This window comes from Cervus elaphus, chromosome 10 (genome assembly GCF_910594005.1).
Source record: "Cervus elaphus chromosome 10, mCerEla1.1, whole genome shotgun sequence".
NCBI classification, from domain to species: Eukaryota; Metazoa; Chordata; class Mammalia; order Artiodactyla; family Cervidae; genus Cervus; species Cervus elaphus.
Window position 1 is genome coordinate 42926582 of NC_057824.1, and position 18854 is coordinate 42945435.

The 18854-nt window shown below is 49.4% G+C and overlaps 1 protein-coding gene across 1 annotated transcript in view; it reads right to left on the reverse strand.

Moving 5' to 3' along the window:
- Positions 1 to 4975: 4975 nt before the first annotated feature.
- Positions 4976 to 18854, reverse strand: part of GALNT17 (polypeptide N-acetylgalactosaminyltransferase 17) — a 412511-nt gene continuing 398632 nt past the window's right edge. Inside the window, exons 10-11 of the mRNA XM_043914905.1 lie at positions 7040 to 7207; positions 4976 to 6507 (exon numbers count right to left, since the gene is read on the reverse strand). Of these exons, the coding sequence (XP_043770840.1) occupies positions 6379 to 6507; positions 7040 to 7207 (297 nt within the window). The 3' untranslated portion in view covers positions 4976 to 6378. The remainder of the gene's footprint in view (positions 6508 to 7039; positions 7208 to 18854) is intronic.

Sequence of the window (18854 nt, forward strand, 5' to 3'; positions counted from 1 at the left end):
GGCAAGCCTGACAGCCTCCGGGGTCCTGGAACCAGCAGCAGCCTCAGTGATGCCTGTCTGGCTTTCTCGCATCCTCTTCCTTGAACGGGGCTGGGGGCCCTCATCAGTAGGCAGCAGATGAAGAGAAGTGAGAGCCACACTTGTAAGCTCCCTCCATCAGCTGGAGCCTCTTTGGGAAGAGAACACTGGAATCTGCTAACATGCCAAGAACCCATTTATGCCAATAGGCATAGACCCCGCCTCATGACCGCCCCAGCTCCAGGGGTGGCGAGGCCCAATATCTTGTATCTGTTTTCTTTTTTCAGATATAAGCTTTAAAGAGTAAAGACCATGACAGTCATTATTCATCATGGTGCCTTCCACTTGCTCAGTATCTTTGAGCTGCTGCTGCTTCTTTTGCTTCCTCCCTCTCTTTCTTCCTTCCTCCCTCTGTTCCTCTCTCCCTCCCTCCTTGCCTCCTTCCCTTTCTTCTTCCCTCCCTCCAAGTAGTCTTAAAAAGGACACAGAATAGGTGTCCAAATATATTTGTTGAAGTGAACCAGAGTTTGGGGTCCAGAAAAGCTATGACAAACCTAGAGAGCATGTTAGAAAGCAGAGACATCACCTTGCTGACAAAGGTCCATACAGTCAAAGCTATGGTTTTCCCAGTAGTCATGTACCGATGTGAGAGCTGGACCATAAAGAAGGCTGAGAGCCAAATAATTGATGCTTTCGAATTATGGTGCTGGAGAGGAGTCTTTGAGAGTTCCTTGGACAGCAAGGCAATCAAACGAGTCAATCCTAAAGGAAGTCAACCCTGAATATTCATTGGAAGGACTGATGCTGAAGCTCCAATATGTTGGCCGCCTGATGCGAAGAGCCAGCTCATTGGAAAAGACTCTGATGCTGGGAAGGATTGAGGGCAGGAGGGGAAGGGGACGACAGAGGATGAAACGGTTGGATGACATCACCGACTGGATGGATATGAGTCTGAGCAAACTCCGGGAGATGGTGAAGGACAGGGAAGCCTGGTGTGCTGCAGTCCATGTGGTTTTAAAGACTTGGACATGACTTAGTGACTGAACAACAACAATAACCGGTCCCTCTATGGAGCTCTCTGAAACTTACCTGAGTGAGGAAGCAGAGTGCTGAGAGACTCAGAGATCTGTGTTCCGGATGAGAGGAAGGGGCAGCGGATAAGGAGCCAGTGATCCGCCAGCCCAGCTGCTCTTGTGGAGCTCAGATCAAAGCAGGAGGCGGACAGCTGGCAGTGAGTGGGGATCCGGAACCTGAGTCTGGCCACTTGGCAGTTTCCAGACTCCCTGGACCACCTGGCTCTTCATGCACTCTGAGCTCCTCCCCAGTCCACACTGGGCTGCTGGCACTCAGCCACTCTCAGAGCAGCCCTCGAAAGCGAAGTGGAAGGAGTCGAAATTGCATGCAAATCAGGGACAACTGATCACTGGACAGCCTTGGGGAAGTTGCCTGCTCTGCCCAGACCTGACTTTTGTCTTTTGTGAAAAAGGGTTACTTTTCAGGATTAATGAAAAAAATAATCAGCTAAAAAACATGGCTTCAGAAACCCAAGTCAAAGGGCTTGGAGTCGTGGCTTAACGATGGTGGCTTTTGGCCCAAACTGAGGTGTCTCTGTCCTTTCTGTTTCTTCTCCTTCTCTAGCCCCCTGAATCAGTTACCTGGTGACTCAGATGGTAAGTTCAGCTTAGTTGCTCAGTAGTGTCCGACTCTTTGCAGCCCCATGGACCTCAGCACGCCAGGCTTCCCTGTCCATCACCAACTCCCGGAGCTTACTCAAACTCATGTCCACTGAGTCGATGACGCCATCCAACCATCTCATCCTCTGTCGTCCCCTTCTCCTGCCTTCAATCTTTCCCAGCATCAGGGTCTTTTCAAATGAGTCAGTTCTTCGCATCAGGTGGCCAAAGTATTGGAGTTTCAGCTTCAGCATCAGTCCTTCCAATGAATATTCAGGACTGATTTCCTTTAGGACGGACTGGCTGGATCTCCTTGCTATCCAAGGGACTCTCAAGAGTCTTCTCCAACACCACAGTTCAAAAGCATCAATTCTTCAGATGGTAAAGACTCTGCCTATAATGCAAGAGACCCGGGTTTAATCCCTAGATCAGGAAGTTCCCCTGAAGAAAATGGCTACCCATTCCAGCATTCTTGCCTGGAGAATTCCATGGACATAGGAGTTTGGTGTGCTACAGTCCATGGGGTTGCAAAGAGTTGAACATGACTAAGCGACTAACACACTTGAGAAGTAACATATTCAAAGGCATCAGCTTTGATGGCTTGGGCCTGGATCAGGAATACCATCTCTGTTACTTTTTTCCCCATATAAATCGAGGGGAAACAATGAAAGAGAAGGAATTGGCCACCAGACAGGAGAGTGGGCAGCGCCCATGTGAGGGGACTGTGTGGATGGAGGGAGATGCACAGGGGTTGTCAGAACTCAAGTCTGATGCTTGCAGCCTGCTGTCATCACGCAGAGATGTGGGTCTCTGGAACTTCCGCATTCCCCCAAAGCACTGAGACCCAAGGCTCCCCAGGGACCCTGCTTGTCTTTTCTCTCCTCCTCCTCTGGCTACAGTTAATTCCTTTTTTCTGCCTAGGCCACTGGCCAGCCACCCCCAAGCCTTCAGGTCCATGGGGAAGGCTGTGGGGTGAAGAGGACGCTGATTGGACACTGGCCTCAGGCTCCGCCCTTTGGGAGGAGCCAGTGCTGATACGAATGGACAGCCCAGGCCTCCTGGACGCTGGAACCCAGGCGCAGAGCCAGGATTTGGAGCACACGTACTGGTGCCAGGAGGCTAAGAGGTTCCCACGGTCCTAAACCAGCACCCTCGTTCCCCACCCCCATGTAAACAAGTAAACCCAAGCATCCTGCCTGTTACCCTGTGACCCCGAAGGAAAGCAGCCATTCTCGGGGCTTGGGGCTTCCCTGGTGGTCCAGTGGCTAAGACTCCCAGCTCCCAATGCAGGGAGCCCAGGTTCGATCCCTGATTAGGGAATTAGGTCCCATGTGCCACAACCGAGAGTTCACATGCCGAAACTAAAGATCCCGTGTGCTGCAACAAAGACTGAAGATCCCCCATGACACAACTAAGATCTGGCACAGCCCAAAAAATAAATACATTTTTTAAAAACGAAAAAAAGAAGGAATTCTCTCTGGAAAACTCCAGGGCGCTTCCTGGTGTCCGTAGGCTAGAGGTGCAGCCTTGGGGAGTACAAAGGAGCCCAACACGCAGTGATCATGTCAGAGGCTGGGGGCTCGGACTCCACTGGGGAACCAGAGTTTGGATGTTGCGAGTCACAGAACAGGTCTTGTGCTTTTTTGGTCAGAGTCTGTTCTGGCCCATTTCCTGGAGGATGAAGGATCCCACGAGGGCTCTTTGGGTACCTCATGAGGATTTAGGCTCAACATTTCAGCTAATGGTAAAATGGAATATTTGCCTTTTTTGAGTTTCTACCTTGAGGCCCATGGCGGGTAGGGGGAGGCTGGCGCAGTCAGGGCAGGACCCCCTACCCCACCCCACCCCCACCCCGGCCAAAGCACAACCTTGGAACATAACCTGAAGACCCCCTTGACTCCTCATTGGGACCTGTTGATCCTTGGTTCTTCAGGCTTAATAGTTACCCTGAGATTCTGACATTTAAGTTTTTAAAATTTTTATTATTTAAAAAATCTTATTTTTTGACTGCCCTGCAGCATGTGGGATCTCAGCTCCCCAACCAGGGACTGAACCTGTGCCCCCTTCGATGGAAGCAGAGTCTTAACCACCAGACACCCAGGGAAGTCTCCTGACAATGGGTTTGATGAATTCCTCATCACCAAACAGCAAAATTTTCCATCAATGTGCTCATGGACCCCGATTCTCACAGAGGCCCCCAAAGGGCAACTGACATGCATGTCTGGGGGTTGGGGGACACCCAACAAGCTAGATCTTCTTGGCTTCCTGGGAGGGAAGAGGCTGGGGGCTGTCAGTGCTGAGGGGACTTCAGCCCATTTCCTTCCAGCCCCATTTTCAGGCCTCCCGTCTTTTCGGATTTCACTTTTCCACGAACGGAAGGGGCAGCTCCTCCCACCGCGGGCTCCCTGGTCTCGAGAGATGGAGTGGCTGTGGGCAGCAGGAAGGGGCAGATCAGGGTGCTCAGCTGGGTCACCTGCAACCCTCCTCTGCCACACAGCTGTCCTCACCTACCTGACCCTCCTAATCTGGAGTCTACAGGGAGTTAGCAAGCGGAGGCCAAATGCCAAGTTCTGTCCTGCTTTGGGCGGAGACGAGTGCAAAGGTAGGCTGGCTGTGTCCCAGCCCCACGGGGTGAACCATCTTTGCCTTTAATCAACCAGAAGCCCTCTGCCAAGTCCCAGGAACTGCTTCCTGGCCTGGGAGCTGGAAAAATACCAATGAGTCTACCCGCAGAGCAGAACAGAGAGGCAGATTAGAGAACGCACTTGTGGACACAGCAAGGGGAGGAGGGGGGGATGAATTGAGACAGTAGCCTTGACATAATACACTACCATGTATAAAATAGCTAGCTAGCTGTTGTTTAGTCGCTAAGTTGTGTCTGACTAGTTTGCAACCCCAGGGACTGTAGCCTTCCGGGCTCCTCTGTCCATGGGATTTCCCAGGCAAGAATACTGGGAGTGGGTTGCTATTTCCTTCTCCAAGGGATCTTCCTGACCCAGGGATCGAACCTATGTCTCCTGCACTAGCAGGCGGATTCCTTACCACTGAGCCACCAGAGAAGCCCATGATAGTCAGTGGGAAGCTGGTATGTAATACAGGGAGCTCAGCTTGACGCTCTGTGATGACCTAGAAGGGTGGGATGGGGGAAGGTGGGAGGCAGGCTCAAGACGGAGGGGATATATGTATACTTACGGCTAATTCACGTTGTGTACAGCAGAAACGAACGTAACATTATGAAAAAATTGCCCTCCAATTAAAAATAAATTTTAAAAAAGCGAACCAGACTGAGTTGGGAATTGCTCACATGTATTTATTTCACAAGTTGGGGGGGGGGACTTTCACCAGTAAGATGCCACCAGATGAGATACTGTGAACCCCAAATTGGGCAGGGACAGAGTTTGGTTCTGGGCCGGGCTTGTCCGGACAGCATGAGGGAGACAGATGGGAACCGGCAGAAGGGCAGCCTTCCATCTGGGGCGGCACAGTGGGCAAGGCCCAGCCACGTCCTCCCGGCCAATGACCGTGGCCACCCCCTCCCCACCTCCGGCAAGCTTCTTCGCATCCTTGACCTGATCCGGGTGGGCAATAAAGCGACAAGTCCAGGGCCACACCTCTACGTCTGCGCTACCATGCACTCAGACGCACACACCCAGATACACACACACACACACACACACACACACCATGCACGCACTAACGCGCCCCACCAGGCACACACCCTCATACGCATGCACACGCGTCCATATATTAACTCTGATTTATAAGTGAACCCTAACCAGAGGGCAATCGGAAAAATATTATTACTCTTCCGAGAGGACTCAGCTGCCTTCTCCCGTCAGCCAGCAGAGTGCGGGGAGACACGAGATGAGCACCCTCCAGGGTCCTGGCCCCCTGGGCCGTGCCGATGGCAGTCCTTAAGCCCCAGGTGGAGGCTGTTTGCCGCCTCCGCTGCGGCAGTTCACGGCTCGTCTGGGGGATGCTCCGCCCTGGGCAGGCAGGGCGGAACAGCCCGTTCCAGCCCGGGGTCACTCCCAGCCGAGGCCGGCCGTGTGCTCTCTGGCTCCCTCTTGAGGACACAGGCGGAAGAGCTGGCACATAGGCACCGTAGTGCCCAGGTGACCAGGGAAGCATCCTCCCACGTCATCTCAGGGGTGGGAGTCCAGCAAAGTCCAAGGCCACCCGCTGGAAAGGTTTGGGGTGGTGATCTTGGGCTGTAAACGGGCATCTGGGCCGAGGCAGCCTGGGGGAAACTGAGTCCCAGGGCCTCGCTGCCTTCTTGGAGGAGGAGGAGCTAGGATGTGGCCCAGGCCCGTCCCCTTCGTTGAAGGCTGCGGAGAAGCTGCTGTGAGATGAGAAAAAGGAGGGGCCCCTGCCAGTCCTGTCCTGACGGCGGGTGGGAAGACGACCAAGAGGAGATGTGATGTGTTGCTCCTTGGTACCAGGTCCACATCCGGGCTGCAGAAGACATAGCTTCTGGGTTCCCAGAGAAGGATCAGAGGCCTTTCCCAGGGTGCATGAGCCTCGGGAAGCTGGATGCCTGATGAAGATGCAGAGTCTCCACTGGGGGCCCGGGGCTGCCCTGGAGAAGCCCCACTGAGCACCCCCCGCCGGTGTCTCGCTGTTTCTCTCCCAGTGTGGCTGGTCCAGAGGACGGCAGGCCCTGTCCCGGGGGCCCGGCTCCCCCCCACTACTTGATGGAGTTCTTGATCGTCCACCTCTGCCCCGTGCAGCTGCGGAGGGTGAGGTCAATGCCCGCCAGGCCTCGGTTCTCCACCTCCAGGCAGCGGCCGGTGCCTCTGTTCATGATGGCGCCGTTCTGGGAGGATGCAGGGGTGAGAGGAGGGGAGACAGACAGACAAGGAGGGAGACAGCAATGGAGAGACAGAGACAGGACCAGAGAAAGACGAACAGAGACAGAGACAGACAGAGACAGAGAAAGATGGGCATCAGAGACAGAGAGAGACAGAGACAGAAGGACAGAGAGAGAGGCAGAGAGACAGAGAAAGATACAGAGAATGAGAGAGACAGAAAGAGGAGAGGGAGACAGAGAGATAGCAATGGAGAGACAGAGACAGAGAGACGGAGAATGAGAGAGAGAGACAGAGATAGAGACACACAGAGAGACAGGGAGAGGAGGTGGGGAGTGGGTAGAGAAAGAGATCATCACCATAGTGCCTGGCACTAAGAGGGAGAGGCCCCTGGGATCCCCCCGAACATGCTTTGAGTCTAGCGCCTGGCCTCAAGCTGGGAGCCCTTGGGTTGCACTTTGCTGCGGCCCTTCCGAGGGAAGCCCGTGGCATCCTCACCTGCTCCGGGCCGCCTGCCCGGCCTGTCCGTGGAGGGCTCACCTGGATGAAGTTCCAGCGCTTGTACAGGCTGCTCTTGACCTTGTCGCAGTCCAGGAGCTGGGGCAGCCGACTCTTGGCGTTGTCCACCAGGCAGCGGGTGTCGGGGAGGAGCGTGGTGGTCCCCAGGGCGCCCAAGTGCAGGAAGCCCTCCTTGGTGTAGCGAGCCAGCTGGGGAGAAAGCAGAGCAGCAGGGCTGTGGGAGGCAGAGGGGAGACCACGAGGGGCCATGGGTGCCCCACGACTGTCCGGGCTGCAGTCCCGGCCGCCGTCTCAGGCCTGGAGCTGCCCCCCACCCACCCCAACCCCTCTCATAGGAGCACCCCGCCCAGGAGGCCCTCGGCTTGCCAAGCCTGGACACAGATTCCCTGGCCCCCTCTGACTTCTTCCTAAGCATGTCCACGGTCAGTGTTTCAGGAGTCTGGCCTTCTGTTCAACCACACGGGGAGCAGGAATAAATGAAAAAGCGGGACATTCGAATTCTAACGTTGGCTCTGCTTCCATCTGGCTGGGCCAACCTGAACAAGTCACTTGACCTCTCTGAGCCTCCATTTCCTCCTCATTTGTTAACTGGGATCAATTAAATCTACCCTGCTGCAAAAGGGCCCAAAGAGGCAGTTCACTGAAAAGAAACAGGCATGTTAAAAAACATGCAACATGTTAGGTGTTAAAATAAATAAAAATCAAAACACTGAGACACCATATTTTTAAAAAGAGAGATTATTTGTATTTTGTCAAGGTGAGCCTAAGATGGGCTTGAGGGAGGATAAATGACTACCACCTTTCGAAAAGAAATTTCAAAATATGAATTTTGCACTTTTAAAATGTTTCTCTCTTTTGATCCAATCCATCTAGTTTTAAAAATCTTGGGAATTCCCTGGAAGTCCAGTGGTTAGGGCTCGGTGCTTTCATTGCTGAGGGCCCAGGTTCAATCCCTGATCAGGGAACTAAGATCCTGTAACTGTGTGGCACAGCCAAAAACAAACAAACAAAAAAAACCCAACCAAACAAAAAGATCTTCCAACTGTCCCAAGAAAATAATTATAACTGTGAACAAAAGTTTATGTAGGGAGGGTGGGGGACGAGGAGGACCAGGATGAAGGCAGTCAGGAAGTACAAACTTCCACCTATGAGACACAGAAGCACTAGGGATGTAATGTACACCGTGGTAAATATAATTATCACTGCTGTATATTACATATGATAGTTAAAACAGTGAATCCTGAGTTCTCATCACAAGAAAAAAATTTTCTTTTTCTATTTCTTCAATTTTGTATCCACGTGAGTTGATGGATGTTCACTAAACTCACTCTGATAATCATTTCAAGCTGTAAGTCAAATCATTATGCCGCACACGTTAAACTTATACAGGGCTGTATGCCAGTTACATCAGCAAAGCTGGAAGAAAAAATTTACATACAGGGTATTTTGCATCCTCAGTCACTCAGTCATGTTTGACTGTTTGTGACCCCAAGGGACTGTAGCAAGCTCCTCTGTCTATGGAATTTTCCAGGCAAGAATATTGGAGTGGGTTGGTGTTTCCTACTCCAGGGGATTTACTGCAATGTTATTTCTGATGATGAAAAGGCAGAAATATCCTAAATGTGCAGTCCAGTGCTGGGCCTTGCCCTGTGTCCATGTACTGCAACAAATGGTAGGTAGCATGGGGTGGATTCCCAAAGTGGTCACATCTTTCTGGGCGACATGACTTTGCTGTAATTTCCATTAAGAAGTGGAGTCTCTTTCCTTATCCTGGAATACTGGTTGGCCTTGTGACTTGCTTTGACCAACAGAATGTAGCAGAAAGGAGGATATGTCTATTCCTGGTATACAGTTTGCCTATTTCCACCCTCCTGAAACCTTAGTGCCACTGTGGCAGTAAGCCCAGGCTGGCCTGCTAGAGGATGGTAGACGCATGGTTCAAGCAACCAGCTGGTCAACCATCAGACAAGTAGATGAGGTCATCATGGATCAGACAGTGTTTGGCCAATCTGCTAGCTGATAGGAGACACACGAGTGAGTCCAACCCAAATTATCTGAGCCTGGTCCAGATAACAGAACCACTCAGCTGATCTTTAGACTCATCAGTTCAGTTCAGTTCAGTTCAGTCGCTCAGTCGTGTCCAACTCTTTGCGACCCCATGAATCGCAGCACACCAGGCCTCCCTGTCCATCACCAACTCCCAGAGCTTACTCAAACTCATGCCCATCAAGTCGGTGATGCCATCCAGCCATCTCATCCTCTGTTGTCCCCTTCTCCAAGTACGAATAAATGTATACTGTTTTATGCCACTAAAGTTTGGGGGTAGTTATTATACAGCTATCTGATACACAGATGATGTTGTCTGCCAACCCTTTGCACAACTAATTGTGAATCCATACTAGTTTGGTGTCTTGGCCTCTCTCGCCTGCTCATGTTGTGTAAATCCCTATATTCCAATTTTTGAACAAATACATTCACCTGTCTTTCACACTCCTGTGGGGGCAGGGACTGTGTCTAATGTATTTCATTTCTTTCTAGGAGACAATCACAGACCAAGGGCTCCTGACATGTTTGTGAATAAGCACACGACAAATGTGATGAACATCATTTACAAAATGCAGCCACGGCTATTTCTTGAAACTCCACAAACATGTCCTCTGTGTGCCCAGCCTGGGGACAGGCAGTGGAAACACAAGCAGGAGGCTGTGTTCCCACTGAGATGATTCCAGTGCAGGCTGGCGAGATGCAAGCACGACCTTCACGTTTGTTCTCATGATCCTATGAGGGACTGGAGCTGCAGTGATGATCATTAATAAACAAGAGATCCCCTAATCCATTACAAAATAATATGACCAGCCAGCATGTGTTGGAGGCATCCTTGGCCCCAGGGAAGAAATAATGTAATTTCTACAATAACCGAAGAGTTAGGTGCTATCACCCTTCCTGTTTCAAAGAAGAGGAAACAAGCCTGGAGACATCTGGTCAACCTGGCTGGGCCCTAGCTTCTATCCTTGGGTTCCCAGAGACCCAGTGGTTGGCAGCCCTGGCCCAGGAGCTGAGCAGCGGAGGGACCTCCTCTCAGATTGATCCTGGGCTTCTGAGATCCTGAGCATTTCTGGCCAGAAATGGAGCAGAGAAACAGCTCTGCCCGGGACACATGTGCCTTTTCTCTAGGGGATAAGATCCTCTGTAGGGATTTCTCTTCCAATGAAAACTGCTCAGAAACCCTCTGCTCTGATCCCCAAAGGGAGTCTTCCTGATCCCCTCAGAAACAAGTGACAGGGAGTTTATTAAATGCCCTTGAAAGAGAGAGATGTGGTTAACATGTGTTTTAAACCCAAATTAGTTTCAAATCAGAGTAATTGTTACAGGCAAAATGGTAACAACAACAACAAAAAAAATCAGAGGCCCTTCCCCATCCCTCCTTCAACAATGTCTCTCTGAATATATTCAAATTCACCAAATGCAAAGTGATGAATGACAGCAAGCTGCCTTTATGTTCGGGGGAAAGATATACACAGCTGCTTATTGAAATTATGAATCAATCTATTATCCAGCAGGCACATGAGCAGCGCTAAGAACATTAATTAACTGAGCGTATCTGTGACCCAGATGTTTAAAGAGCGAAGCTAAATGCCACTGGGATTAGAAGCTCTCCTTTCTGAGGTCTTCCAGGCCACGAAAACAGGGAGACCCAGACTTCCGGGACCTGTAAAGGCCAGCCCCCAGCCCCCAGCCAGGTGGGCAGGGCAGGAGAGGATACTGCAGGATTTTGTTCTAGGGGAGAGCGGTTTCTCACAGCAGGGGATGGATGTTTGGTTTGTTTCCACTTTGGGGCTATTCTAAATTACACCACTACAAACAGTCCTGTATAAGTTTTGGTGTGAACATCGGTTCTCTTGGTTATACAAGTTTTCTCTCTCTCTCTCTCTCTTTTTTTTGCCCACTCTGTACAGGGGATCTTAGTTCCCCAACCAGGGATCGAACCCTCACCCCCTGCATTGAAGTTTCAACCACTGGACCATCAGCGAAGTCCCCTCTTGGTTATACAGTTGACTCTTGAACAACACAGGTTTGAACTAACAGGTCCACTTATACGTGGATGTTTTCAAGATATATGTATAATATGATTGGTTGGTTCACTCTGCAGGTTTGGAACCACAGGTAAGAAGGGCCAGCTTCTTATGCATTTCCTCCTAAGATGCCAGCTGAGACTCTGTGGGACCTGAACTGCTGAAGTAGGCTTGTGACTGGTCCTCTTCCCTCCAGCCCTTCCCAGTTTCCATCTGTCCTCCCCAATCCTGCACATTCAAATCCTATCATTCCCTGCCTCCATCCTCAGTGGCTCCCACTGCCCACAGATTTACGAATACACTTTCTCAACCAGGATCTTATACTACAGGTCCCCCAACTCATCTTTTCAGTCTTAACTCTTGGTTTCTTGGCTTAGTCTGACAGATGACTTGAAGTTTCTCAAAAACAGCCAACAGTCTTCCCTGTATAAAATATACACCGGACATCCCTGGTGGTCCAGGGGTTAAGAATCTGTTCCATACAGGGCACACAGGTTTGAGCCCTGGTCCAGGAAGATTCCACATGCCGAACGGCATCTAAGCCCGTGTGCCACAAGTACTGAGCCCATGCTCTAGAACCTGCGAGCTGCAATTACTGAAGTCCACTCAATCTAGAACCCTTGCTTCCCATCAAGAGAAGCCTGTGCGCTGCAACTAGAGAATACTTTGCTGCAACTAGAGAAAGCCTGTGCAGAGCAAGAAAGACCAGCACAACCAAAAATGAATAAAATTATTTTTAAAAATTCTTATTTTGAAACCTAATACCCCCCAATTATACCTTCTCCTACCCCATCTCCCTTCCTTCCACAAAGCCACCCCACCATGTGATATATTTCAACTTATATACTTCTTTGTTCTATTAATGTGTCTTTCCCTGTTAGAGACTTTTGTCTTTGTTGTTTCTGAACCGCAGCATTCTACTCATTGTTACATACCATAAGGACCAAGAAAAGTATCTCGCAAAAAGCAAATGCTCTATAAAATGTCTTTTGAATTGAACAGGATTATTTTAGATTTGGCTGCTGGGCCTAGGAGGAGAAATAAATGTCATTATCCACAACCCTAATGCATTAGGAAAAAAAAAAAAACCCTTTGAGCTCAAATACAATTAATTCTCATTTAGGAGAAAAAGGAATTTTCTATTTGAAATGATCGAAGAGGTGCATAAAACTATTAACCCACATTTAACAGCCTTGAGGGAAAACTAAAATATGCAGGTTATAACCAAATAAACAAAAGCCAGCCAAATAATTGTGGAATGACTTTGGAACACAGCAAAATCTATCGGATTGTCAATAAAGACATGGTTTGCAATTGCTTTCATATTAAGGGTCTCTCTCATCATTTCAAAATCAGGCCTAGTCAGGGTAGAAAACCATTGGTAAATTAAAAATGCAGTTTATCTAGCTTCTACCCAGGAGACAGAGAGATGGGTTCCATTGATTCAGAACTGCTCTGGGGTGAATTTATTTGTTTGTTGTGTGGCTGAACACAAGAGTGGTTTCTGGGGACTATGAGTACATGTGTACATTTTTAAAAACAAACAGACTTTCTTCATCACTGTCCAGGGCATGCCAGAACTCAATTCAATACAGAAAAAAAAAATATTTTCAACTGTATCAGAGTGTATGCACCCCAGGATCTGGGGTGGAGAAGAGGAGCAGGAGGAATCTTTAGGGGCGACAATAGAAATGCAAACATACACACTAACATATGTAAAATAGATAGCCAGTGGGAATTTGCTCTATGACTCAGGGAACTCAAACTGGGGCTGTGTAACAACCTAGAGAAAAGGTGGGATGGAGTGGGCGGTGCGAACGAGGCTCATGAGGGAGGGGACATATGTACACCGATGGCTGATCAATGTTGATGTATGGCAGAAACCAACACAGTATTGTCATTGTCCTTCAATTAAAAATAAGAAAACAAATGGAAATGCAGTAGAAACTTTCTGTATTTTGATTAAGCAAGGGATTTCATAGGTGTGTACTCCTGCCAGAACTCAGCCAACTGCACACTTTAAGCAGATGCAATTTACTGTACCAACCTTATCCTTCAACAAAGTTGACTGAAAAATCTATCTGGGGATGTCCCTGGTGGTACACTGGGTAGGAATTCGCCTGCCAATGCAAGGGATATGGGTCCGATCCCTGATCCGGGAAGTTGCCACATGCTGTGGGGCCAATAAGCCTGCGCACCGCACCTGCTGAAGCCTGGGGGCCCTACAGCCCCCGCTGAGCAACAAGAGAAGCCACGGCAATGGGAGGCTTGTACCTGCAACCAGAGAGAAGTTCCCGCTCACCGCTCACCGCAACTAGGGAAAGCCCACACGCAGCGATGAAGACCAAGTGCAACCAAAAAAAATAAATGATCATTATTAAAAAAAAAAATCGATCTGGGAGCTTAAAGGCATGCTATAGAATTAGATGTGTTTCCTGTAGAGAGGGTCAGATCCTAGGGGGGTGGTGGTCCCCAAGGCCTCTCTCCTCACCATTATGACTTATCATGCTGGATTTTTATTTTTAGTTTTGGCTGTGCTGGTTCTTCATTGCAGGCTTCTCTAGCTGTGCTGTGAGGGCTTAGCTTCTCTGCGGCATGTGGGATCTGAGTTCCCTGACCAGGGACAGAACCCACGTCCCCTGCCCTGGAAGGCGGATTCTTAACCACTGGACCCCTGGATCACCAGGGAAGGCCCGTTGTGCTGGATTAAAGTGCGATATTTCCAGACAATGCACTTGCTACTTGCAATGAATGGGGAGACACCTGCCTTTCTGGGGTCCAGCACTCTGGCTCCATCACCCACCAAATACGGAGCTGCACTAGGGTTCTGTTCCAGGACCCCTACCCTGCTGTCCCCTGGAAAACAGCCAGAGCCCCATCGGCCTCTGCAGGTCTGCCCTCAGCACCGAGTTGGAATGTTCAAAGCTGTCTGAACCGAACAATCAGGGAATGAGGCTATTTGAACAGTTTGCACTTGCTTTGCTGCATGTCATGGTGCTAAGATCACAGAGACCTTTTCACCAGGTGGTTTCACCTTCCCCCACTTGTCATCCTTCAGAAGTAGCGACGTTGTTTCCTTACTAACTCAGTGATATGAAAACCACCTAAGAAATCAACATATTTCTTTGGGGGAAAAAATGCTGAAAGCAAGCCTCAGAAATGACAATGGTTGTTTGAAGGTGGTAGGATTATAGATGACTTAAATTTGTCTTTTTCAAATTCATCAATTAGGTGTTGCGTTTAGGAAACAAGAAAAAGATAAGGAGTGACTCGCTTTGAACTAAATAGTTCTGGGTGAGGTAGGCAGGCTCAGCTGCTAATGTGGCCACCATCCTAGTGTTCTGTCTGAGTTCCTTATTCCAAGCCTAACAGTAACACAAAAACCTGCCTGGAACTTCCCTGGTGGAACAGTGGCTAACACTTGTGCTTTCAACACAGGGGGCGCAGGTTCGATCCCTGGTTGGGGAACTAGGATCCTGCATGCTATGCAATGCAGCGAAAAACAAACAAAAACCTGCCTGGATCACTTTTCGTGTTTAGAGGAAGATCAACTCAATTTCTAAGGAGATGTAAAACTTTTAACCAATAATCTCCACTGGAAAACAACTTATGATTGTAACTGATTTTCTGGAAAGAAGAGCTCATCAACCCCTTCTGGCAAGAAAGGAGAAGTACAGGAATTCCTCCTTAACCTGGAGGCCCCCTTAAGCAAAACCAAATACACGTGCCTTTAGTTCTGCATGCCATCTAAGACGTCAAGCACTTGTTCTCTGTATGTGGTCTGCGAGATCCACTTTTCAGGGGTAATTAGAAAGCGAGAACCAGGGATTGGAAATAGAAAAGCAAAACAGATGGCAGACAAAAAGGCTGGGGCCCCCCGCCAAGTCTCAGGAAAGTCTCAGGGAGCAGAGGAGGGACGTAACTCTGCTCGTCTCCCAGGTCTGCAGAAGAGTGTGGGTGTGAAGGATGCTCGCAAGCACTGGATGAAGGGACAGTCCAAGAGGCAAGAGCTCAGAGCCCTGACATAAAAAACCCAGAAATGTTTTGAATATTTTGAGAGAAGATGAGTTAGAAGAATGACAACAAAGAAAAGAGAATCTGCAGTGAGGCATCACAGATTTATAGTGATGCACTGGAATGCAAGGGGAGGTTTTTTGTTTTTTAATATTGTAGGTGTGTGCATGCTCAGTCGTTTCAGTTATGTCCAGCTCTTTGCAACTCCATGGACTGTAGCCCTCCAGGCTCCTCTGTCCATGGGATTTTCTAGGCAAGAATATTGGAGTGGGTTGCTATTTCCTCCTCCAGGGGATCTTTCCAACCCAGGGATCGAACCCGAGTCTCCTGCAGACCCTCCAGGGTGTCCCGCTTCAGGGTGTCCCTGGTATGGTCCCTCCTGCTTTCTGTGGCCTCTTTTGTGTGTGTATAGGTTTCCCAGACATAAAAAAAATACCTGCCCTTGCTTCTCCAACGCTGGTTTCCCTCAAAAGCTAAGGTTTCCCTGCTTTGTAGCGGTTTCCAGGAACTGAGGGATCACATGGTTTGCCTCTTACAGAAGGTGAGAGGTTTGCCCCCAGAATCACGAGCCTTCTTACTGAGGCGAAGCCACCTCGCCCTGGGGTGCAAACTCCAACGTGCTCTCCGAGGATCCGTCCCCTGCGCCCCACCACTTACACAACTTTATCTGGAAGCGGAGGCTGCTGGGTGTCATTAACTTCGGCGTGTTCCAAGTGCCTTCCACACTCTAAGCCCCGTCACTCCATGGGGGCACTAGTGCCTTATTGGCAAAATGCATCATCGTGACAAGGTGTTTGAATGATGGATCGCTTAAACGATGAAGCCATCAAAGAGGAAGCCCAAGATCAGATTACATTTAATTACGGGACAAAGGAATTCTCATCTATCACTCTGCTGATGAATTAGCTGGAGGAGGGAATGTGTGCCTCTCAGAAAAGAGGGGAGAGGAAGACTAAGCGTGCTGACAGACGGACAAACAGGGGAGACCTGTGATACCCTCCCTGGAACTCACTGGGGAGTTCCTAAACAGAGCTGACTCCTTTCAGTTCCTCTCCAAGGGGTATACCTCGTCTTCAGAAGGTCCCGTGAGAGCTTGGAGCTCTTTCAAAGAGTGTTGTGTGGAGTCCCCAGGGCCCCTGCACTCAGAACCCTTGCTGGCCACGCCCTGTCCATGTCGTGCCTGCTGGGCGCTGTGGTCCTCAGCTCCGGAGGAGGAGACGACACTAGAATCGGTGAGGCTGTACGGATGGCCCACAGAAACACCCCCAGTGCAGCTGATCCTCAGCTTGGATGTGGATAAAAACACTTGGGGGCAGAGGAAGGGACAAATGAGGAGGGGCTTCAGGGGAGTGTTGGGGCGGTGCAGAACTGCTCTTGATTGTGGTGGGGTTACCTGACCATATGTTTTGTCAACAACTTGCAAAACTGGGACTTCCCTAGCTGTCCAGTGGCTAAGACTTCGTCTTCCAATGCAGAGGCGGTGGGTTCGATCCCTGGTCAGGGAGCTAAGATCCCATGTATCTCATGATCAAAAATCCCAATCTTAAAACAGAAGCAATATGGTAACAAATTCAATAAAGACTTTAAAAATGACCCACATCAAAAACAAATGTTTAAGACTGTTCTCTCTTGTGGTTTTCAAGGAAGCACAGTGGGGTAGAGCAAAAAGTCCTGTGAAATACTAAAAAGTATTGAAAATAAAACTTTAAAAGAAACTTGCAAAGCTACATTATAAAAAGAATGAATTAACCTTAAAAGTGAAAACAACATTACATAAAAACTGAAATAGCATTATAAATTGAAAAAAAAAATAGGCTGGTATGCGAGGCATAGGGCTTCCCAGGTGGTGTCAGTAGTAAAGAACTTGCCTGCCAATGCAGGAGACACAAGAGATGCGGGTTTGACCCTTGGGTGGAGAAGATCCTCTGGAGTAGAAAATGGCAACCCACTCCAGCATTCTTGCCTGGAAAATCCCATGGACAGAGTAGCCTGGTGGGCTACAGTTCATGGGGTTGGAAACAGTCAGACACGACTGAGCGCACACACATATATGGCTGCCCTGGATCATACGCCTCAGCCACGCATTGATGTTTCCCTGAACACGCCGTATCCCACCCCGACCCCCATCTCTACACCTCTGCTCTTACGTTACACTTGCCTGGCACTGCCTCCACGCTTGCTTCAGGTCTTCCTTCTACATCTTGCTGTGAACTAGAGGACGCTGGGGGCTCGAGGACATGGGCTAGGTCTCCTGCCATGAATCAGATGGTAGAGCCCAGCATTCAAGACCAGAGATCACAGGATAGTTTGAGAAGTGGCCTGGCATAGCCTGAATCTCAAGTTTCAAAGGGAGCTGGGGGGAGGGTGGTCATTACCTGCCTGACAGGTACAGGATTAAACATTGCCCAAACCAGAAATGGGTTTATCGTCAACATTTTGTTCCCTGTCTCAAGCCAGCCATAGCACTGGCCAGAGGGCTGGCATGAACTGCATCGTTGGGACCTCGGGCAGCAGCTCGGACACAGGGGCTTGAGAGGAGCCTCAGAGCCTTTGGAGGGGAATTAAAGAATGATGCCCTGGGCCCAGGGCTGCCCACTCTGTGCTCTCTTCTTGATCTTTGCCTTCCAGAATGGGGAGGGTTGACAGGTTGACCAGGTAGGCTGGAAGAGAGAGCAAGAAGGGGCTGGCAGAGGAGGACAATCCCACAGCCAGTATCCTGGCAGGGAGACCTTAGCTGTTCCAGTGAAGTCACCCCACCGTCCACCCCCTCAACACCAGACCTGGGCCCAAGATGGCAAAAGCTGGGGCAGGGAGCCCTGGACCTCCTTAGAGAAGACCTCCCACTCTAAATAGGTTCAAGCTGACACCAAAAGCTGCTGCTGTGCCCTTGACATCTATTTTTTCTATGCTTGTGATGTAAAGTTTATTTTAAAATAATTTTAAGATAAAAGACAGCCAGTTTAACGAAAAATACCTTTAAACAAAACACTGGCTCGGAAAAGAAAGCAATGTTTGTCTGATGCAAATTTAGTAACCAGATCAGAGCAAGGCTGGGCACTAGCTCGTGATTGAGCAGGCTCTTCTGAGAGGCCGGGAACCGTTTCCATCTTGTTGACAAACACATGTTGAAGACAGGAAATTACCCTCCTCAGTGCCTATTTTATCTCTGTTTAATTGTTGTCTGATAATAAATTACAACACAGAGTCCATTAATTAAGCTAACAATGTCTGTGGAACATGCCTAGTTACAGGAGCTTTGATGCAGTTTGCCCACAGCACTTCACCAGGTGGTTTAAAAGGATGTCACAGCACGTGACTGGTGGGGAGACGCTCTGAGCCTAGGGTGAGCGGGTTTGGGAAGGAATAGGAGGGAAGCTTGATGAGCGAGGGGTGAGGCAGCCTGGCAGGTAGCGAGCAAGCAGCACCAAGGCTGCACTTTAATTCAGGACATGTGGTATAACAGAAAAAAAAAATATTAGATTTGCTTTCACAAAATCAGCTGATAGACAACAACCATGGCCCATGCGAACAGGTGTTCCTCCCAGAATTGGGGGGATTAAGGATGAGCCTGATTTGGTTTGCTGTTCCATCATCAACGAAGTGGCAGGAACATCCATTTGGAAAAGTCTGTGAATGCAGAAGGGATGGGTAAAAGATGCGTTCTAGATATTTTCTGCACTGGGCTCTGAAGGCCACCAGGCTCCCAGCAAGAGAGGAGAATTTGGTGACCAGCTCCTGTCTGGGCAGGG